The 23,515-nt window shown below is 40.0% G+C and overlaps 1 protein-coding gene and 4 non-coding genes across 7 annotated transcripts in view; 4 read left to right on the top strand and 1 right to left on the bottom strand.

Annotated features, from left to right (window-relative positions):
* Positions 1–860: 860 nt before the first annotated feature.
* stx1a (syntaxin 1A (brain)) overlaps positions 861–23,515 on the bottom strand; it is a 40,213-nt gene continuing 17,558 nt past the window's right edge. Inside the window, exons 2-11 of one of the 3 annotated variants that reach the window (XM_067364909.1) lie at positions 20,260–20,334; positions 19,405–19,504; positions 12,371–12,445; positions 11,608–11,687; positions 11,399–11,507; positions 8,962–9,032; positions 5,637–5,774; positions 3,586–3,696; positions 3,379–3,489; positions 861–1,810 (exon numbers count right to left, since the gene is read on the bottom strand). In XM_067364909.1, the coding sequence (XP_067221010.1) occupies positions 1,733–1,810; positions 3,379–3,489; positions 3,586–3,696; positions 5,637–5,774; positions 8,962–9,032; positions 11,399–11,507; positions 11,608–11,687; positions 12,371–12,445; positions 19,405–19,504; positions 20,260–20,334 (948 nt within the window). In that variant the 3' untranslated portion in view covers positions 861–1,732. The remainder of the gene's footprint in view (positions 1,811–3,378; positions 3,490–3,585; positions 3,697–5,636; positions 5,775–8,961; positions 9,033–11,398; positions 11,508–11,607; positions 11,688–12,370; positions 12,446–19,404; positions 19,505–20,259; positions 20,335–23,515) is intronic. The other 2 variants (XM_067364908.1, XM_067364907.1) reach the window with 2 other exon arrangements.
* On the top strand, positions 15,737–15,818 carry trnas-aga (transfer RNA serine (anticodon AGA)). Its single transcript has one exon. It is a non-coding gene; the product is annotated as a tRNA-Ser (tRNA).
* On the top strand, positions 16,228–16,300 carry trnak-uuu (transfer RNA lysine (anticodon UUU)). The gene has a single exon. It is a non-coding gene; the product is annotated as a tRNA-Lys (tRNA).
* Positions 16,397–16,478, top strand: trnas-cga (transfer RNA serine (anticodon CGA)). The gene has a single exon. It is a non-coding gene; the product is annotated as a tRNA-Ser (tRNA).
* Positions 16,677–16,748, top strand: trnah-gug (transfer RNA histidin (anticodon GUG)). Its single transcript has one exon. It is a non-coding gene; the product is annotated as a tRNA-His (tRNA).

Below are 23,515 nucleotides of genomic sequence, written 5' to 3'. Positions count from 1 at the left end.
CATCCTCCTTTAATGCCCAAATCTCACTGGTCTGAAGTATCAGAGGTGTTTGGGGCTCTCAAGTGCGACCCCTAGTGTCACTACATCGACACAACGTTGAAGATAGGGAACTGGAGTTATACTTTATTTTTGAAAAATGCAACAATTACAAGTTATTTTTCACAGAATAAAACAAACACAAATCTTTCTTTGCATTTCATAGACTAGTGGTTTATTAATGATAACTGGACGTCTTTCTGTTCGTCATTGTGTATTGAGAGAAAGTTCACAAGTGCTCAGTGTATCACAGTGACAGTAAATACATTGAGTTTTGTTCAGGTCCTGTGCTTTTAACTTTGTATTTTAAAAAAAAGATTTTTTTGTTATTACAAGACTTCAATGACCAGCAATAGCCAGAGCAGAGGGCTGGATTACACTACATGACTTTAGCCTGGATTCAACGCTAGTCGGCCTGCTGATTTTGGGCAGTCGGAGTTGACAGATTTCACAGAAGATGCTGTAGTGTATGATTTTAGATTTGAGAACATGTATTGTTTTCATTTGTCACGTGTCTCCTCGTGTGAGTTTGTGTCTGAGTGTATGATCCTCGGCCGTTCAGTGTGTGATGCTCTGTTTTCCCTCTGCAAACATTTTGTGCAAGTATATGATGCCCAAATCAGTTCAGATCATGTGGTGTGTTCCAGCCATAACACATTGCAGAACCAGTGTCTTTATTATCCGGTCCAAACACATCGTGCTCGGTGTGTGTCATTCAGGCCAACACACCACCAATGATGAAAGCAACTACGACTGCAAGCAGCACACAACAGATAATAATCACGATTTTCTTCTGCATTTGGAAGTTCAAGAAAATAAAGGTGTTCCAGGCAGCATGAAAAGTAGAGAAGAAAAGTTACTGTAATGACCCAGGCAGACATTTCAATGCATATTTAAAGATTCGTGGAGAGCAGTTTGAGTCTGATGTTGGGGTTTTTCATTCATTTATGACATGTTGTAGATGAATTTACAGATAATGGACATCATCACACAGCTTATGTGCTGATGTGATGCAGTTATAATATGTGTTGACTAATGTCAGAGATTAGAGAAAGCAGCAGCTGCTCTCCACGACGGCATTGTTTTGAATGTAAGGAGTGTCGCAAGTGTGTGACACTGTTGATCCATCATCCCAGCTCTCTTCCCAATGGATTACAAACACGCCACAACACACTTAATGCATGCGGAGCAGACACAGTGATATGAAACACAACACAAACAGAGGTTGGGAGATAAATAGTGCCTATAAAAAGTATTCGCCCTCAGTATGGAGCACCAAAAACATCTCTGGGGAAAGCAAGAGGTTATTATTTATTACATAAAAAGCTAAAGTGAGATCATTACTAACCTTGAAGACGACAGCAGTGGGCAGATGTGCAGCAATAAAGAGAGCCACAGCACTCACACAGAATCACTGCACGTGATTTATATGACTATAATTACTGTAATAAATGATTCCCAGAAAGTGAATACTTTTTCTAGGCACTGTACACCGTATCCCATCTCACAGTCCAGCTTTTTTCATCTTATTACACACTCAATCTGTACGTAATTTCCCAGCATGTCTGTGTCTTTGTTTATAACAAAATCCCCTGAATCTATTGGCTATATCACAAATAAGAGAAGATGAAAACAGATGGTCCTGAGTTCCTGCCTGTCAATAATGTCTGAGCACTACACAGGTGAGGGGTCTTGGTTAGCTCAATCCAATGGCTAGAGAGATGATGAGGATGAGAAGGCAGACGGACACACAGCCGCCTATCACGATCAACTTCTGTGGAGGACATGGACAGAAAGCAGAGGTCTTCAGTTTAGCCCATCAGTTTGTGATATCTTAGTGCTGAAAGGATTAAAAATCTTAGAAATGAGATGAGACATTAGTTGAAATCAGGTTTTAATGCGCACTCTATGAACACTGAGCTTGAGTTCTACAAGATCAGACATTTATCAGACGCTTAGGCTCTGTTGTGGATCCAATCCTCCACCATGGTCTTGTCAGTCATCTCGTCATATAATCAGTCAGCTCTGATTCCTGCTGCACTAGGTACGACTCTACATGTCGTGTTGGATGGGACTGAAATTACCATTATCCAAATGAATTAAATGGTTTCTATTTCTATAAAAATCAACACGACAGTGGAGGCGAAATGGATTCTAAAAAAGTTCCAAAAATCGTTCTAAATATAAAAGAATAGCAGAATCCACACCACAGCTATAACGATAATAATACAGAGAAACAATATCGTTGGGATCACATTAACAGAATCACCTCCAGCGCTAGTTTGGACAACATTGTCTTGCTTCCTTTGAAGTTGCAGTGAAAAAGACTCGTCAGCTAAATTCCCTGTTAGATTAGATCGATTACACTAGCTATTCACTCCAAACATAGCATGCTGAGGACATCTGCTGGTTAAAGCCTGTAAATGCAACAAGAACAGCAAAAACATGTTGTACACACTGGGAAACAGCCGCGTGAGCTTAGAATAAACAGACCGCTATCGTTCACTGGTGTGGACGCTAATATAGCTATCGTATCATTCTTAACTGTTCCTTCATATACACAGAAAATAATGCCATTTATGCATAAACACAATATGCAACTACCATTGGAACAAGGTAGTTTCCGCTCTTGAGTGATGCTGCTGCTGCTGGTTGGGCAGCATGTGATCTGGCAACTGATATGATGTCAGATGCAGGGGGCGTGGCTTCTGGCAGAGTTGAGCCCGCCCCAGAAGGAGGGGCCTAGTCTAAATGTTATGTTTACAAACAGTAACTGAAAACCCTCCACAATGCACCTTTAAACTCTTTCAGCAAGTTCAGACATGATAGTTCTGCATTTTTGAAGATATTTTGGCTTCAAAAGTGGAAAATCTTGAGACCATCTTGCTGTACGTCTCTCACTACAGGACCTGTCCTCTGCTTCTGACGTGGTGAATCATCAGCTCCTGTCCAACAACCTCACTGATCTGCTCCCTTTGCTGGCTTGAGTCGCTCCGATCACCTTCAGCTCGACCTTGCAGATTCATTTCCCCCTGCATGTCATGGTAAACTGTGGTTGGTTGATTTTTTTTAAGTGTATGTGAGGTGGCCAGAGAATGTAGAAGAAATGTTATACTTGGTTTGTTCTTGTGCATTTGGAAAGCTTTTAAATTTACTAATGGAATAACATCCTACTGACCGATAAACAAATATCTGTGAGACACCTCAATGATTGACAATGTTGACAGCACAAAGCTTCTCATAACAGTATGAGGAGGGGGAATGGAAAAAGGCCGGAAGTGAGAGGGATGTGCAAACGCTCATGCAGGACTGATGGCAGGCACTGACGAATCTTTCACTCACCCTTCGTGTATTACTCTGGTACTTTACAGCCTTTGTGGTGTCTCGCACTGCGTCCTTAATGTAATCCACTGTACGCTCCACATTATACTCTATACGATCTACCATCTCTCCCTGACCAGAACAGAAGATGGACGGCACCAGAGGAGGAGGAAAGAGAAAGAGAAAGTGATTTCAGAGCAGTTTAATGGATTGGTTGCTTTATCTCACCGTCCTGCTAGTCTTCTGGACTTTGACAGCTGCTTTGGTTTCCTCTTTGGCCTTTTCCACATATTCCTGAGCATTGCAGACATTCTTCTCTATATTGTTTATTAACTCTCCCTAAAAGAAGACAGGGAAATATAGCTCACTAAACCACTGATTCATTTATTATTGAGAATATATTGGAGAGCAATGGCACACTGTTAAGTATATTTAGCACTTTTCTGAAGAAGTGCACAAAACAGGGTTTAAAAACCAAGGGGTCAAGGTTTTGCCCCATTAGACCCTGCTGGCAGATGCTGTAATTACATTTTTCTGCAAAAATAATTACATTATTCCTCCAATGACTGCAAACCAAAAATATGCGTAAACATCAAAAGGGAGTGCTGAAATATTAAACTTCAAATTAAATGTTATCTTTTATTTTCTGTTTATTTTATAATATATTCTGCATTTTTGCAACCATGCTAACAGAATTTTGCACCTGCCCTGTAATCAGTATCCCTGATTTATTTCAAACAATAAACATGATATAAAATTTTGAAAATTAACAGTTTATTAAACTAGGCAAAAATGGATAACACGACTGAAAGATAAAAGGGTTGCTGATTTCGGCAAAAATTTGGAACAATAAAAAAGTTAACTTTATTAAAGTTAACTTTGGTAGCCAGGTTAAATGATTGAGCTTGATCAATTCATTTCAATGTTGTAAAAGTTTACAGAATGAGTTTTTTTTTTACAGACCTTTTATTCTCATCATGCTGTAGAAAGAGTCCAAACTGTCACTTCCAGTGTATAACAATTTAATTAAACTTTTGTAATAAAATTCATGCAGTAATAACTATTATAGTACAGTATTCACTGTCTTTCAAAACTTTGAATGAGGTTCATTGGCTGTCACGGTACCAAGCTGTAAATGCGTTTTTGCAGACTTACAGTCTATTAACAGAGTACACAGCAAAATCCCTAGAGTTAAATCAGCTCTGCTCAGAGTACATATGGTCCCTCTCTAAATAGTGTCAAAGTAACACTGAAGCAGAGTTAAAGTTAATGAGATAATTAAGCAATTACTTAAGTAATGATTGCACATTAGTGATGAACACCTGCTGTTAACAAGCAGAATCACTGAAGAAATAAGAAAAAACAAGAACTACAAGTGACTTCAGTCACAGCCTTATTAATTGCTTAATTATCTCATTAACTTTAACTCTGCTTCAGTGTTACTTTAAGACTATTTAGGGAGGGACCATATGTACTCCGAGCAGAGCTGATTTAACTCTGGGGATTTTGCTGTGTATTGCACAAAAGAAGCAGACAAAGACAACGTGATTGCAAAATACTCTCTCAAAAAACTGACCAATCTGAAGTAAAGAGTAGGTAGAAGTTGGAAGAACTAGCTCAGTAACCTTGTGTGTCCTTGCAGCGAAGCAATCTTAGCATCATAGATGCCCATTGCTTTGCCAGAGCTAAGATGGAAAAACTTCGATCTCAGTATCTCGGACAGCATGTTTATTGGAGCAACCGAGTGAATGAGCTGCTGGAAACAAGTGACTGTGAGGTAAATACAGCGGACATTATTCTGTTTGATCATAAAGTCTATTACCATCTTGATGCTTGTTTTTCTGAAGGTGAGCTTAAAGAATGTTCTGCTTTTAGCCTAGAAACACTGGATTCAACAGTCGATTTTGATCAGATGATGTAACAAGACTGACAGAGAAGTTGCACGCTTTTGTAAAACAAACAGACGAGACTGGTAAGCAACGTATCCTCATTTGCTGAGATGGTAACCTGGGCACTAAAAAATGTCATTTTCGGGACATTTCAAGCGTCTAGTGAGCTAATGAGAATCCAGTCCACACAAGCAGGTCTACAACCACTGGATCAAATAAATGAAATAAATAATGACAGATGATAGTTTGGGTTCTGAGCAGTCAGAAGCCTGTAAACAACAGTTCAACAGTCAAGAAAAAAAAAAAAGATTTCTTTATTTCACACTTACACTTCTTTATGTTACAGCCTCAATGATTCATTTTTATCAGTGTGAGCAGCTCTACTCTCACCTGGCTTTCTACCAGCATGGCCATATCCGTGAACATATCATGCAGCTCACGGATGTTGTTCTCCAGTTTGATGATTTCACTGTGTCGTGTCTCAATCTCATTCATGGCCTGTTCAGTGATGTTGCAGTCCATGATGATCTGTAGTGAAAATGAAAGATATTAGAAAGTTGCAAAAAACATGCTTCAATCACTGGCTGGTTTACTGAGCACAAAAATAACAACAACAAAAAGTTCAGTATGTGAAGGTGATTGAAAACTCATATCTCACAAAATGTGAATTTTTGCAGCTTTAAAGACCCAACAAATGTGTTTGTGTCCTGTAAACTCAATTAATCCAATGACTGGTGTGGGTGAAGGTTTCCTGAGGGTCTTTTCAGTGCGCAAAGTTATCATACCATGTTATCATGACCTAGAATTTAGGCTAGAATGCCAATTGATTATTGGTCATTTTAATAATTATTTACCTAGACATGTAAATGTCCTAACTGACAATCAAAAATTGGTCTGGGACGCGGTTTGGAAAAAAAATAGACCCGCGCATCACTAGTGCCCAACCCTGTTCCTGCAGATCTACCTACCTGCAAATTTTAGCTCTAACCCTGATAAATCACACCTGAATCAGATCTCAGATCAGATCTCCAGGAACACTTGATAATTACAGACAGGTGTTTTGAGCAGGGCTGGAGCTGAACTCTGCAGGAAGATAGATCTCCAGGAAGAGGGTTGGCCCCTGCCCTAGACCAATATCAAGAACTGGACCATGGCTCACCCTCAGCAAGCTCATAAAAGTAAAGTCATCCATTTCAGCCACTCTGACAATAAAAAAGGATTATTCCAACTTTACTCAGCGTCCAGTAACACTCAAACTTCTGGCATCCTCACGTGAACCACTCACTGTCAGTCATGATGTCAAGACACATTACCCTGCAAAACGGCCTCCACAATGCCCCCACAATCCTACAATACCAACGGACTGACTAACAATGTATATTAGTACACCATTTAAGGCAAAAGCCCTAGCCACCGTTCTACAAAATCATCCCGATGGAGAGTTTGTTGACTTTCTAATAAATAGGTTCACAAACGGTTTCCACTCAGTCATAGAAATAATTCTCAACACCTCCTATATCTCCGCCAGCCTTCAGTCTGCTTTCTCCAAACCAAGAGGCTACTATGGCGGAGATTGGTTTGCTTCCAAGTGTCCAAGGCTTAGTTTCCTCATCCTACAGTCAGGCATTTCCTCATCTGCACTTCACACTATGAATCCTGTCATAATAGCATCTATCCCTTGCGGGCACAAAGGGTTCAGGCTGTCTATTCTCAATCACTCAGATAACTTAGTGGTAGTAGAGATCATAAACAAAAGCAGATCTGGTCTTGGCTTCAGATTCGCGAGAAGCTATCCTCAATGGCCTTGCCCCTAGTACTAGATCTAACTAGCTGAAATTGTTTTAAGGCATACCTTGCCTTCTATCAACTCTCATTTCAGTCTAAAAATCTGTCTATCTACCATTCAGACTAATCTACTATATCAGAAATCAAGTTCATCCACAAACTGGCCACTGGCAACCACTGATCTTCTGTCTCTCATTCTCACTTATCAATGCTCATTAAAGGCTTACAAAAACAGGAACCAGTTCTTACTGCTAAACGCCTACCACTGACATCCAGTCTACTTAGCCAATGCATCCTCTTGTTATGCTCAGGCTACTTTAGTCAACTGAACCTTAGAATCCATGCTCCTGCCCGCCTTTTTTGACCACCTCATGAGGTGCTCAGAATTTACCCCATCTTCATCTACAATCCATCCATTCACCCCAGCCTCTTTAACATTATGGCTTAAACCCTAGACCGGGGTTCCTCAAATCTTGTTCCTAGAGGGCCACTGCCCTGCAGAGTTCAGCTACAACCCTAATCAAATACACCTGAAGAAGCTATTCAAGGTCTTCAAAGTTACTAGAAAATCACAGGTAGGCTAAACTCTGCAGGACAGTGGCCCTCCAGGGCCAGATATGAGGATCCCTGCCCTATACTCTCTTATATACACATTTAGTAGAAGTTAAAACCAACCAACTAGGAGTGTCATTTCCTATCTACATTTTCTGTCTTTACTCAATCAATCCATACAAGCCTATTTCTGAATTGCCCATCATCCCAAGAACCACTGTTTCTGAAACAAGGAAAATGGCTAGGGGATTCTAATTTACCAAGTCACTTTTGTCAAATTCTCAGCATCTCTGGTATATCTCCAGAACACTATTCCATCCATTGCTCGAATTGGAGCAGCTACCACAATGGCCATTTTACAGCACGTATCTCGGACACGACAATCCAAGTCCTCTTTCGTTGGTCATCTCAACCATATCTGTTCGCTCAGCCTACCACCTACTGAGACAAAACCCCCAACCTGAGTTCCTCTGGCCAAGACACCCTTATCAGCCTGACCTAGAGAGCTTTGACATCCCTCCTTTTCCCTAACATACTTCATTCAACCCTGTCTTTCAATACAATAAAATGCATTATCTTCTATCCTTGTGGCCCTGTCCTTGCTAGTGAAATGGAGTTAATAAATTAAATAAAGTTTGGGAGCAAGGCCATGTGACAACCAGTCATCTGACTTATACAAACATACTTTCTTGACCCCACCCGTCCTTTCCCTTCTTCTCACCCATTCAAGCCATTATCTAAACATTGAACTGATTTCCACTGAATAATGACTGTTTAGTGTTGTCTTTTTAGAGCTTCTTTACAGCAGAATTTCATTATGTTTGCATCATTGAATCATTATTTTATTTTTATCACTGTAAAGCTTCTTTGAAACTCTATATTGCATAAAGAGCTATATAAATGAAGGTAATGACATCATTCCTGAGTTGGCCACCTCTCATTACACAGGTCAAATAACAAAGTTTTTTTTTTTCACATATTATACCGAAATATAATGTCCACAAATAGAGGTTGGACAGTACTGTTTGCACCACTGAGTTTGAGACAGACAAACAGAAGTGCTAATAACAATACATTACTACTGTTTCACAACAGTTAAGCGCTAAGCAGCCATATTGGATTATGAAGTTGAGGTTGTTGCGGACTTGAGGGGGCATTCACACTTCCAGTTACAAATGGAATGCACCATAAGATAAGAAAGACATCAACATGTTGAGGATACACCAGTACCAGGGTTGGGAACCACTGCTTTAGACTGAGAAACTTTAACTTTGTAAAGAGCTGTATTACATATTTCTCTTTCTGTTTCTTTAAAGTTTAAAAAGGCACATTTTTACTGTGCTAATATATTACTTTTAACAATGCTTTATCCACTCACCCCTGAAGAGAAGATGGGGTTGTCACTTTCTAACACACTCTCCAACTCCTCATTTGTTGTATTTCTTCCAGCTACACAGAAAAAAAAACCATGATATTAATAGCTTGCTTGTGCTATAGCACATAAAGCAGCATAGGTTTACATTTTTGTAAAATTATACAATGACACATACAATGTATATTCGATTTTTGCATTGAAAGATTTATTAACTCCTTTAGATAGATATCGTAGACAACACAAACAACCATGATGGAGGTCTTCTTTGTGTCGCTTCTCTCAGGACTACAGTATAACACAGGGGTTGATGGGTAAATGTAGTTCAATCATGACTCCTCTCAAAATAGTTTTAGCATGTTAATGAATATGGAAATGTTTATTTATATTTAGTCTTGGTAGACTATGGGCCGTATCATACACCCAGCATATTGTGATGCCAGGCGCGAGGCAAGTGTTTTTGGCTAGTTTAAGCCCAACACAGTTACCATTTTCATGTCCAGCACCCACATTGTTTAAGAAGCAAATGCAATCACAGCCTTCTGTTCACCCATGGGCGTGCTGATCTGAAAACAAGGTGTGTTCAGATGCATTGTTGGCGTGTTGCTATTTTGAGGCAACTGAAAACGACTGCACCATTGACCAACTGAAACCTGCTTTAAAGTCAATGTTTATTTATTTATTTATTTATTTAGTTGTTATTTAAAGAGCTTGTTAGTAATATGTGCCTATAGGTGGGTGCACGCAGCTGTGAGCATGTAAGATATGCTGCTGCATAAATAGACATGCATATAAATCCCCCAACAAAGCAGGAACAAGAAGAATGACATTAAAATGCATGACTTTAACAACTGATATCACAAATGATATCACACTGCACGATGCAACACTGCTAGAGATGGATAAAACTACCCCCAGCAACCACCTGAGCAAGTATGCAGTCTATTTGAATGATCAATCTGAACATTACCAGATTAAACTCTAAAAACTGAAAATCAAGTGAATTGTTACATAAATGAATTGTTCACAATATGATAAAATGCATTTAGAAAATAGGGTACATTTTCATTTAATGTAAAAATTGTTGTTACACACACCTGTTATTTCACTTTGGAAGATATTTAAGCATCCCCTGGGGGGATATAAATTACCATCCATACGATAATGTAATTCTGCCATAACAACATCAATCACTTGCATCTTATGCATTGTATTCCCTTATCCATTCATGGTATTCCTTTACTAACTGTCTTCATTGCATTGATAATTGGTGAAATTCCTTAGCTAGAGCCCTGAGATAAAAGAAAGAAGGGATCATCTGACACTCAAACATTGAAGTGACGTGTGACCACAACATAAACGTGCCTTGTGTGAAAATCACTCTTATGGGAACATCAAGCTAACCGTACTGTGAGGTCATGATCAGTGTTTCCAAGCAAAGGTCAAATGACACAAAAATCACAACAATGAATGGAGTAAATGTGTGTCTAAGACTGTAATTATGGCTGATTACACAAAAAAAGATCTGCTGAAACTGCTGCACTTCTTGAAATGAGAATAGAGAATCACTAGCCTGAAACAGAGAGGTGACATACACCATTGTTCATCCTTGACAATCTGTAATTAGTAGCTCACCGAGTTAATAATGAACAGTGTGACGGGATCACAGATCTCAGATTTGATTACACGCCGAATACACTAAATACAGAGTGTGTATCGAGTGTCGGGCGACCCAGCTGGCCAGTCTTACTACATTGTCCTGGACTGCAAACACAAGTGGTTTTTCACCCAAGCTGGCAGGATGATTATGGTTCCAGCTTGAAGCCAATGACACAGAAAGGCCCAGCAGACAGATGGGGGTCAGCTGTGGAAAACTGTCGTGGAACAGAAGTCGGCTATATCTATTAGGGGTGAGATGAGATCTTGTGCCATGAGATCTCGCAAGATTAATATGTGACAAGATTTCTTGTCGAGGTGAAAAGCTGTCTCGTGATATTGCCATGATGGAGCGTGAGGGTGACATTAGGATAGAATATGCCACCGCTTTTTATAAAAAAAACAACAACATTTAATTAAGTTAGATAACAGTCGCTTCAGTCCCATCCAGCTCATCCAACACGAGCTGAGTTCACGTGATGAGAGTAAGTTGACCGACTTGTAGAAAATGAACTCAGCACCACCGCTCCCTATTCACAGAGAACATGTGATAGTGAATGCAAAAGTAAAATGCGAGCGTGCATTCAAACGTGATTTCAATGCCCCAATTCAAAAGTAGCTCCCTGATGCATGCAAATATCTCCCAATATGAAAGCTATCTCAGGCTGTAACCATCTCAGCTATGTATCATGCTTGAAGAAAAATTTGGAAATGTTTTTGAGGAGGCACTTCCTCCCTTGCATTCTCAGAGAAAACAAACCAGGTGTGTGTGTGTGTGTTTACTCACTAATCTCCAGCTGTCTCTGTATCCGTCTTTTACAGCGTTCCCTGTAATCTGATTGTGTTGCATTATATTCAGACATCACCTCCACAAATTTACGTGACAAGGTGGAGTGCTGAAAAACAGAGACCTCTTGTAATAATGTACTCAAAACAACACGTATCTGCCAGTCATCAGTGAGTAGCAGACTGACGTGTTGGCATGGAGACTCTCACCTGTGTTTTCCGTATCCTCAGATCAGCTGACGGGTGTTCACTCTTTAATGCCTCCTCCTGCTCTATGGTCCGCTGGATATCTTTAAAAAAGAGAGTCATTCCTGAGGTTGTTTATTTACTAACTCTAAATAAACAAGAACCAATGCATCAAATGGCACCACAATCGCTTCATCGCTTTATGGAACGATAGTGAATAAGAGTGAATGCTAATGATATGGTGATTTCTAATGGCAAAAAGCTCATTCATGTGCTCATGACTCAAGACTAGATTAATGCACTACTTGGAGAATGTCCTGCAGGGATATTAAATTAGCTGCTGCATATTGATCCAGCTGAAGCTTGAGTGCTCAGTAGAACCAGGAAATATGATCATATCAGCTGAGTTTATTGTGACTACATTTGCTGTCTACTACATTTCATACGCATTACAAATTTACTTTAAGTAAGCTCCTATTAGTGGCGGATCCAGGTCACAGCTTTAAGTGGGACTCGGAACAGGAGGGGTTATATTGGTGCCGTGACCCGGATGGGAATAAGGTTTATGGGGGTGAATGTAACGGACGTGGGCTCAGACAGTTTAAGTTTAAACTAAAGACTCTTGAGTAAGTCAGCTTGAGAGGTTTAGGAACAGAGCAAGTGTTGTGTGTGACTGACAGGTGAAGAGAGACTGCACTGAAGTCATGTGGTACAGTAATTGTTTCTCTGATGCTTCTGAATATAGCTGCAGCTTAAATATCTGTGTTGTTGAAGATGAAGGACTCACTCTTTAACTTGGAGCGCACTTTATTGGCCAAGTTCTTGATATCTGTCATCAACTCCTCCAACTCTGCTTTCGTTTCTGTTAGAAAATAAATGAGACACATGCACATCATTTCTGATCTCCAACTACTGGAGTATTCCAGTATATGTAATGTATTCAGCATATTCAGAATAAGGTAACACATTATTTTCCAACTCTTCTCTTCTAGAAACACTGAAGATGTCCATTTAATACCAGAGGTGTAAAGTCCAGGTTCAGAAAGTAAAAGTCCTCTTCAGTATTTTGTTTTAATCACCTGGATTTGCTAATTAGCACAGTTTTTCAGCCAGGAGGCAGAACTAATCAGTAAAATCAGCTGGCTGAGTTCATGGGTGGAATAAACATATATTAGGGATGCACCTAATAAGTAAAAAGGCAGAATAAATTTTGCCGAACAATGACGTTTTTAATGACGCAATCAAATAACCCGCGTAGAGTGAGAGGCACGCGCTTTATGCAGCAAACATGTCAGCAGTGTGGAAGCACTTTAAAGTGTCAGAGAAAGACGGCCGTTTGCAGACATTGTTCTGCTGAATTGTCCAGAGGGGGTGCATCTGCAAAAACGTACAGCACTTCAAGTTTAATTTATCACTTAAAATCAAGACACCCCGAACATCATGCAGAGTACGAGAAAGACACGGCGGCGGCAACGGCAACAGCAGCAGCGAAAAGAAAAGTAGCTCCCAGTCCTAGGACACCCACTCCATCTGTGGCTGACTTCTTAGAAAAGGCAAAAAAGTTTGCCAATGACAGTGCCAAAGCTAAAGGTATTACTAAAAGGATAATGGAATTCATTGGATGATCAAACATTCTCTGTTGTAGAGGATGTTGGATTTCGCAGGCTTATAGACCATATTGAGCCCCGTTACACCAGTAGACGGCATTTCTCAGACGTGTGCTTACCTGAGATGTATAACGTCGTTTCAACTAACGTCCATGAGCTTTTGGCTACAGATATTGCAGCCCTCAGCTTCACGACTGATATTTGGAGCTCGGATGTGAGCCCCACTAGTATGCTGAGTTTTGACACAGATTTCAAGCTACAAAAGATTGTGCTTCACTCACAAGAGTTTAGAGGGTCCCATACAGCTTTAGCCATATCTGAGGCGTTCGCCAACATGTTTGATACTTGGCGTATCGACCGATCTAAAGTGCATGCGGTAGTCAGTGACAACGCAAGAAATATGGCTAAAGCCATGGAAGATAGCAATCTGAAAGGCATACGGTGTATGACACACACAATTCAACTGGCGGTCAACGAGGGATTGTTGAGTCAGCGCAGTATAGCAGATGTGATAGCGATAGGCAGGAAAATTGTTGGCCATTTTAAACATTCACCGCTTGCCTATGCGCGCCTACAATCTATCCAAGAACAGTTCGGAATGCTACAAAAACGTTTCCAACAAGATGTGAGCACAAGGTGGAACAGTACATATTATATGCTGGAAAGCCTTTTTGCGCAAAAGCGAGTCTTGGCTACATACATAGCAGATCATGACCTGCCCGCGACATTCACCGCATACCAGTGGGTGTTAATCGAGAACGTTCTCTCTCTTCTCGCCCCCTTTGAGCAGATAACAAAAGAGATAAGCTCATCTGATGCATCTGTGGCAGACGTCATACCCTTACTTGCAGCACTAAAGCGTCTTTTAAACAAAGAGGCTGAAACAGACCACGGAGTGAAAACAACTAAAAGTGCGCTCTTAGAAGCTGTCAGCACACGATTTAGTCAGGCGGACTCAGAACCCCTGTACTGCATCGCGACTGTGCTTGATCCACGATATAAAGATCATTACTTGGATGTGGGGAAAAAGATGCGCACACGAGAAATGATCCAGGCCGAGTTGGATTTGGGAAAGCCGCTAGGTGATGGAGACGGTCAGGTGATGCACAGCACAGGAGATGAAAACAGCGCAGAGAGTAAACGGGCTCGTACTACAGATGAGCCGCGCACAGTCTCGCTGTCTGACATGTTCGATGAGATCCTCCAAGAGAATAACCCATTTGCAAGACAGAGGACAAGCTCGACCTCTCAACAGTTAGATGGGTATCTCTCAGAAGTCCCCATCCCCAGGAGCAATAACCCTCTCGAATTTTGGAGGACCAATCAAGGCCGCTTTCCAGACCTGGCGCAGATGGCACGCAGGTAGGCTACTTGTATGGGAAATTAATTTAAGATTTTATTTATATTTTGGATTATGGTAACACTTTATAAGTAGTTTCTATTTTTAGCATTAACTAACAATGAAAAACATTTATTAATCTTAATGTTAACATTTACTAATACAGTATTAAAATTAAGTATCACATTTGTAATTTTTGAATTAAAAAGTATCAAAAGTGGTAGGCCTATTTGTTAAAATTGTTAATGCACTTATACTAACATGAACTAAATATATTTTATTATCTTACATTAACGAAGATTAATAAATACCATAACAAATGTATTGCTCATTGTTAGTTAATGCAATAATGTTAACAAACATTGTAAAGTGTTACTACCTATATTTTATATTATGTATTTTGTGAACTATTTTCAGTGTAGTAAAATAGTAGGCCTACACTGGGTTTCAACCATTTCATTATCTTGAAGACATTGTTCGTTTTGAAATGAGCAACTGTCAGAAAATTCTATATCTTGAGGATATAAGACACTTGAGCCTACTCCAAGCGGTTCAGGAGTTATGAGCCATTTCATACTTTTGACCATTGTAGCAGCGATTGGGGCGATCCTTGGTGAAGTTATAAGCAGTATGAGTACTACCAGCCCTCAAAGTCTCTATGACTTACGGTGTGGTCTGCCTAATCACTTTTAGGGGAGAATGCTGATCCTTGGAAAAATTAACAATGACAATAGGGTTTCAGTGCTACAAGCTTGAACCCCTAATAAACTAATAAATTATTGAAATGAAATACACATATTTTATGTGCACTGTTGGTATGCCTCAAGGAACAAGACTGGGGAACTCTGATTTAATAAACTTAATTGTCACGAGAGGGGAAGAGATTAAGTAAGTGCCCCTCAATGTTTGTACAGAATTTCCCTTTTGGGCCAAAAATGTCTGTCGGGTCTCTAAGCGCCTCTCAACACACGAGGTCTGACTCCAGCTGACAGCATTCACACTGCACACAGATGCGGTCTGGCAGGAGATCACTTCCACTCCATCAAAATGAACATGGACTGACAAAAATGTAGTATTTTCACCATAAATGCATATAATTAAAATCCACAGTCAACATATGACTTTCTGGCCTGAGTAAAATAAGGAAAACCAAAAAAGCGAAGCTGCGAGGCACCAAGCGAAATGGCATGCTCCCTTCGTGCAGTTTGTAGTCGTGGCCGAGTGGTTAAGGCGATGGACTAGAAATCCATTGGGGTCTCCCCGTGCAGGTTTGAATCCTGCCGACTACGTTGACAGCTTTCTTTATGTTGTAACCTTCTGGAGGCCTTGCTAGAACTTTACAAAAGGAAAAAAGCAACTGATGCAATATTACCCTTGAAAAGAGTAATGTTGGTAGGAATCAGTTTTCTCTGCAAGCTAAAGAATACAAGGCCCCTTTGTATAAAGGTGCTTTCCACAAAAGAAGCAGTGAGTTTTTGTTCTTTTTCCTAGCGTTATTGTCGTTTGATTATTATTATGAGTCTAATATGCTGCATTCTCACTCGTTCGCAAATATATTTTGACATATGAGGCGTTTTGACGGGCGTTCTGAATCGTGGAAGAAAGAAACGCGATGCGTGGGAGAATCTGTTTTTCTCCAGCCAATGCTATTCGATTTGCTGTGCGTTCCCACGCAGCACGCACGCTTCGCGACCGAGAGCCCGGATAGCTCAGTCGGTAGAGCATCAGACTTTTAATCTGAGGGTCCAGGGTTCAAGTCCCTGTTCGGGCGTTCAAGCCTCTTTTCGTGCAGCGGTATGTTTTGCTGTCGAGTGCTTGCCGATCTACCCTGGTGAAAGTGAAATGGCATGCCCCGTTGGTGCGGTTTGTAGTCGTGGCTGAGTGGTTAAGGTGATGGGCTCGAAATCCATTGGGGTCCCCCCGCGCAGGTTCGAACCCTGCCGACTACGTTGACAGGTTGATTTAGGTGTAACCTTCTGGAGGCCTTGCCAGAACTTTACTAAAGGAAAAAAGCAACTGTTGCAATATTACCCTTGAGTAGAGTTATGCTGGTTGGAAACAGCTTTCTCTGCGTTCTAAAGATGACAAGGCCCCTTTGTATTTAGGGACATATCGGGGAGGCTCTTCCGAGGGCCGGCCGGTAGCTCGCCGTGATCGTATAGTGGTTAGTACTCTGCGTTGTGGCCGCAGCAACCCCGGTTCGAATCCGGGTCACGGCAAGTTTTTCTGGGTGCCATTGAAATTGGACTCCATGTTGCCACCTCTCCTCACCCTGTCCTTCAGCCCCCTGTTTTCGTGGATTTTTGAATGAATTGCCACTGGGACCTTATGTGAGAGCCCGAGCGCTCAGGTTTGAACCCTTAGACAAAGACTGAAAACGAAACACTCGTATTTAGTTCTGTTTGCGTGTAATCTGTAGCCATGTGGCTTCAGAGAGAATATGGTGCTGGTGTATTTTCTAATCGCTCGGTGTCAGTACACTCGCTGGCTGTTACCTAGAGTGCAGTGGACTTGCTATTTGCTCCAAAGAACTGCGCCTTTGACGCAAGTTCACAATAATTATAAAGATCAGTTGCGCACATGCGTGAAAGGAGCGCGAGACTGAAGTGCTGTGTTCTCTCTGACTTCAGGCACTGCTCTAGCCTTCCCATACACCACTACCCACATGGTGGAGGAAGATCTATGAATCCATCAACACTTCCTGTGTCAACACAGAGTACAGTCATTTACTGTGGGTAAATTAAAGAACAGAGTAGCCCTGCTGTGATTGTAGGAGAACACTGGCATTTAGTGTGTCAGTAACCTGACCAGACAAGAACTTAGTGTGACCACAGCTGCTGGCACAGAGAGTCCTGGCAGTGTTTTGGTGCAGTTGTGTCTATAGAGCAGTGCTTCCCAACCCGGGTCCTGGAGTACAGCACTGCACACTTTAGATGTGTGAATGCAGCCAATAACCAGGAATTAAGAATATAAATCCTACATTTGGGTACCTCTTCTGAATCCGAGCACATTTGACTTTTGTCTGGTGCTGAGGCGAAGCTGAAGTGCACACCTAAAAAGTGTCCCTTAATATTTACATAAATGCAATTCTTGTCAATAAAAAAAAAAGAGAAACTGCAATTGTGAGTGGGGTGGCCAAGCTTAGGTCAATGGTGGCCACCAGAAATCACAGTCTTCTTATCACCCACTCTCTTTCTTTCAGCAGATTGTAGGTCCATTCCATCATCATCATCATCTCATATAGACATTCCAAAATCCATTTAGATTTGCAATGATAAACAGTGGGGCACAGAGTATAAGGCATTAGGAAACACGCTGTAACCACTGCCTTTTCACTTCAGTGAGCTTGAAGTCCGGTCTGCCCTGAACAGGGACAATCCTGGCTGTTGTAACGCTGAATCTCATTCAACCAGGTCTCGGTAAAACATATACAGAGCACTTGTCCTGTCTGTGTACAACAAGAGAGTCAGATCATCCTGTTTGTTGACAAGAGACTGGACATTAAAGAGTAAAATGCTTGGCAGCGGTGTTCGATGTTCGATTCCTAAGTCGAATCAATGCGCCAGCTCGTCGCCCTCTCTTTCTTCCATATGGCCTCTACACTAACAGTATCCACCGGCCTGGTCACAAAGTCCTCTGAATAAAAATTCAGTGTGGGCTGAAATTCGATTTTACTGTCTTATATGCAACAGAGCCAATATATTGAATGACAACCCAACATACAATCCAACCAAAAACAAAACTGAGAGCAACACTGTAACAAGGCGGGACACGAGGTGAGATCCATTTGCAGCTTTATTTAAACAGAGTTTGTAGTCAGACAGGCAATGATGGAACAACAGCAAACAGGTATGGCAAAGAGCAGGCAGAATCATAGTCAAGGAACGGTCAATGGGTCAGGGCTGGCAGATAACAATCACAAATCCAGGAAACAATAAACAGTCCAAAGGGCAGGCAGCAGAGTATCGTACACGGGGAACAAACAGGATCAGAAACAGACAGACAGACAGACAGACAGGGTAAATAAGTGTGTGAGGGTGTGTGTGGCTTAAATAGTCCTGCTGTGCTGCAGCTGAGTGTGGTGATTACTGATCGGTGAAGTGAGTGCAGGTGATTGCCAGGGAGGATTGTGGGAAATGTAGTCTGGGAATGACTGGGAACGTGACAAACACCATGTCACCATGAAGCAGCGCCATCTTTGCCACATTACACGAAATTTCATCTCCAAAACGTTTGCTTTGAAAATCGTGATTACATGGCTGACAGCACTGTGTTAATGTTCCTACCTTCCTGATTTTGCTGATTTGCTCATTTGCTGATCCGAGTAAACATCTCGATGAGTGAGACCATCATCAACATTTCTTCTGTTATCAGACTCAGATTGATTTTTAGATTTGCTTTTTTTAGATTCTGGTGGTTTGTTAAAGAAATCTGATGTTTTTTTTTGACTCGCCATAGTTAGCTGAGTAAATGCTCGCTTGTTTTCTCATTTGAATATTGTAATTTTAGTGTAGCCATGTCACTCACACCAAATCGACTTTTGAAATATATTTATTTCTCAGTCGCAAACCACAGAATGAAATAAAATGAAAAACGAAAGAATATTTTGAACAATTTCATGAATAAAGGTGGAAAAGGTGCCATGCATCAAAACATACCTAACCAGCATATGCTGTTTTTTTCAACAGGGAAATGCAACTCATAATATCTGTCATGAAATCGAGTGAATAATTCACTTCAGTTCTTACTGAGACACATCGATGGTTTGTAACGGTGAAGCTGAATGACGGACTGTGATCTTTTCTATGTGCGTTTCTGACTTTAATGGCATCTGCTAATGAAAGACTTGATTATGAATGTGTAACAGGGTCTTACTCTCATCTGGGTTTGGAGAGGCCAGGATGGCGCTGTGGTTTCTTTTCACTTCTTCTACTTTCTCTGTCAGAGAGCCAATGAACCCTCGAATCTCCTCCACCTGAGAGAGAAGAGCGAGATCAGAACTGATCAAACACGTGTTGTTCATTAGCACTAAATTAACACCCACAACCACACAAGCCAGATAACAGATGTGAAGCTGAACAATCGTAAACATTCTACCTTCAACCAGTTTCAGAAGATTTAAACTTCAACGTCAGTGAATGCTCATTATGGAGAAGGAACAAGACCCAGAGAAAGACCTCATTTCATAGAAACTCAAACAGAAATGATTTGTGCATGAAACACAATCATGTCTTATGTCTTATCTTAACGATCCACTCAATTAAATCATAGTATGCAAATGTATACATGTATATGCTAGTCAAAACTGTGTAAATGTGACAAAAACTCCCGCCAAAACATGCGTAAACAGCTTTTAAAACCCATTGCAAATCATCAAATACAGTTAAATATGATGTGTCTGTGTATAACGTGTTCTTTTATTGATTTGCAGGGCTTGTTTTGTTTTTTTTAATGTTGGGCTTGTATAAACTGGCCAACAAGAGACTATAAACTACTTATCGTGACAGTCCTAGTTCTTGTTATGTTCTTGTCATGGTGTTGATTTATGCTCCTGTTCATCTTCTCTTTTTCTCCTGAGTGCCTTAGTCTTTTCTATTAAATTAAAGTAGCATTTGTGAATAGTTTCTCACCTCAACTCTCTTTCTTTCAAATCAAGCCCTGACAGTCTAGATGAGTTTGAGGATTTTTTCAGTGTAGTTCAGAAGTAAATAAACAATGTAAATATCAAACCTGCTCAAAGAACTCGTCCATGAAACCCTTTTCAATGCTGACAGCAACCTCATCCTCCTCTTCCGGGTCTTTTCCCTGATGAACAGAAATACAGCTAGTCATTACACAATTCATTATTATTTAAATAATTAACTTGTCATTAGGTGTATTCGTCTTGAAGCGGCGCTGCTCAGACCAATCAGTGTTTGATATCAAAGTACCACGAGAGTGAAAGCATACCAGCTGAACCAAACGCTGATGCAAGTAGATGTAATTTCAGATTTCATTTAAAAGAGCCTAGAGAAGATGCTGATCTTAGGTCAGGAGCCCCAGCCCAGATTATTTCAGTTTTGCTTTCATTTAAATTTAAGAAATTAAGTGATATCCATGATTTAACTTCATGCAGACAATTCAATAATGATTCAGTTGAACTCCTATCCTGTTTCCATAAAGGTAGGTACACCTGAATGTCATCTGCAGAACAATGAAACAATATTGCATGCTTTTGAAATATAAAATTAGCATAAATGATGAAAACAGGATTGGGCCAAGGATGGATCCTTGTGGTACACCACTAATCAATGAGGCCGTTCTGGAGTATCATTGACCAGGATTAACTGAAAACGTCCTATTAAAAATAAAAGACTTAAACTATCCGAGTGCCATGCCCTGGATTCCCACCGTCTATTCTAGGAGAGAGACAAGAATACTGTGGTCAATGGTATCAAACGCTGTGCTGAGATCTAATACAACTGAAATCACAGAGCTACCAGTCAATCGAAATCAAAATATTTAAAACATTAACAAGGCCATTTCTGTGCTGTCATTTGCTTAAATCACTGTCTGAAAAGTTTGAAAATATTATTTTAAACTAGAAAAGCCTGCAATTGACTTAATGCAACCTTTTCTAGGACTTTACATAAAAACGGTAACTAGAATCTAAGTTTGTTTTTACAGAAGGGGCTGTATAATATTAAAATTAAAACTCGCTGGATCTACTCCTGATGTAAGACTTCTAGTCAGTATACTCCAAACAGACCAACAATATCACAAGTCTGCTTTACTCTTGATGGGATAACATTGTGACAGCAATTTGTAAGTTACAACTTGCCAACTATCTCAGCTGAAGGTCGAAGAGAGATAAGTCGAATACCGCAGAAGTAACGATTGGGTCATATAAACCAGGTTCAATATGCAACTTGATATCCTCTTTTTTCTGAACCAAAAAGTTAGGCAGATCATCACCAGCAGTAATTTATCTTCCTGAATCTGGCAGTAACGTTTGGAAGTTCATTTTTAGTCCATCTCCTATCCTGAAAAGTCTTGCAGATGTGGACTAAAAATGATCTTCCAACATTACTGCCAGATTCTGGAAGATAAGTTCTTCAAACAGTGGTACAAGAGGATGTGGTGCTGGTCCTTCAAGAGTCACTCTCAAGCTGTCTGTCTATAAGGCCTATAAAACCCAGTCTTAATGTATTTTATAACACTTCAGCTTGTGATTCTTATTAAGAGCGGGTCATTTTTTAGGATTCTTCACCTAATCTAAGTCTCTGAGATCCTGACACCCTGCACTTCTGGAGACTCTAGGTAGGTTTCAGTTCTGGAAAATGGTGGCGCTGGAGACTAAAGGGTTCCTGATGGTTTCTGACCTAATTCTTCATCTTAATTCTTAATTCTTTTGCAGTTAACATGTGTCTTTTCTTTTCCACCTGTTTTTGTCTGACACTGCTGAACCGATGAGCATTTCACTGTCCAATGGTCATGCTTTAACTTTGCAGTATCTAGTACTAATGTATTGCATCCTTCTCATGAGCATTTAATTATTTTTGACTTTTCAGTCTGAGTTAAATCTCTTTAAATCCCTTCCTAATAATTATAAACACCTAGGGCTGGGCGATATGGCCAAAAAGTCATATCTCATATCTATTTTTTTTTTGGCTAAATGGCGATAGCGGTAAATATCTCTGTATTTTCTACATTTTTCTATTTGGATTTAGAAAAAAAAAAAAATCAGTTTTTACTCATTAAAAATATTAATTTAACATCCTGCCTAATGTTGTCCAACAAATATTGTGTTTATTTTGAAAGCTATTAATACAATAGTATTAATACACTTTAAATAAATGCATTCACAAAAAGACGTGTCTAACAGATGATGTTGTTTGTAAAGTCTGTGATTGTGTAAAGAATTCAGGACTTTTCTCTTTCTGTCATCAGGGACCAATGAGAACAACACATTCAAGAGATATCAAACCTGTCAGAAAATATGACAAAGTCTGCATACTACATACAAACACTAAGTAGTTTACTGGAATCAGAATTATGGAAGAAATTATGTTGTGAAAGAGACTCGAGATGATTTTGGTGACATAAGGGATGGCAAAAACTGTAAGTCCAAACAGTTCTTCATTGATCCAGAATGCCTGAACTTGCATTGTACTTGAAGTACTTCATTAAGAGAAAACTGCATCAAGCAGTTCAGGTACAAAGGAACTGATGCTCTCACAAATCCATGTGCTGTCGTCTATCTTGACATTATAATCCATGATTATTTGGAAACAAGAATCAAGTTATTCCCTGAGAGTCCATTAAAACCAAAACATCACTTCTTGCAGAACTCATTTTTAAATCTTGATTAGATTATGGACGATGAGTTTCTAAAATAAAAACAGCTACTTCAAGAGATGTGCCAGGCATTTAAAAACATTAAAATCAACTTTATCCAAAAAACATCAGATGTTTCAGGGATATCTTTCAGTTTTTACCCATCATTTACAGTGACACAATTAAACATGCGGTGAGAGTTTAGCTTTTCAGAAATCAAGCATATCTATCCACAGACTTAAATAAAAGTACATCATAAATCATTTAATAAATAAATATAAAGGGTCATTTCCTTGTGAATGATTAGCCCATTGAGTTTGGAGAACTTCTCATTATTTTAATTCAAAAAGACGCCGCTGTGTATTTTATGATGAAAATACATGAAGCTGACTATCATTATGAACACTGTCTGTACTCTGTGATTGAACACAGAACCAGGTTGCAATGTGTTAACGTTAACAACTTGGTAGATTGTATCTGTTTTTAACGTTTACATTCTGTCATGCCTAAAAAGACCTTGCTTCTTGGAAGCTGAGATGTAAGTCATGTATTGTGGTACAGAATGCAACTAGTGCCCAAAACGCCTGACCTAAAACATCTAAAAGGTCAGAAATATAAAAACATTCACATTGTGTTATAGATAATTATTTTGTGTGTTTTTGAAGACCAG

Source organism: Chanodichthys erythropterus, chromosome 17 (assembly GCF_024489055.1).
Source record: "Chanodichthys erythropterus isolate Z2021 chromosome 17, ASM2448905v1, whole genome shotgun sequence".
Lineage (NCBI taxonomy): Eukaryota > Metazoa > Chordata > Actinopteri > Cypriniformes > Xenocyprididae > Chanodichthys > Chanodichthys erythropterus.
This window is presented reverse-complemented; position numbering and strand designations above follow the sequence as displayed.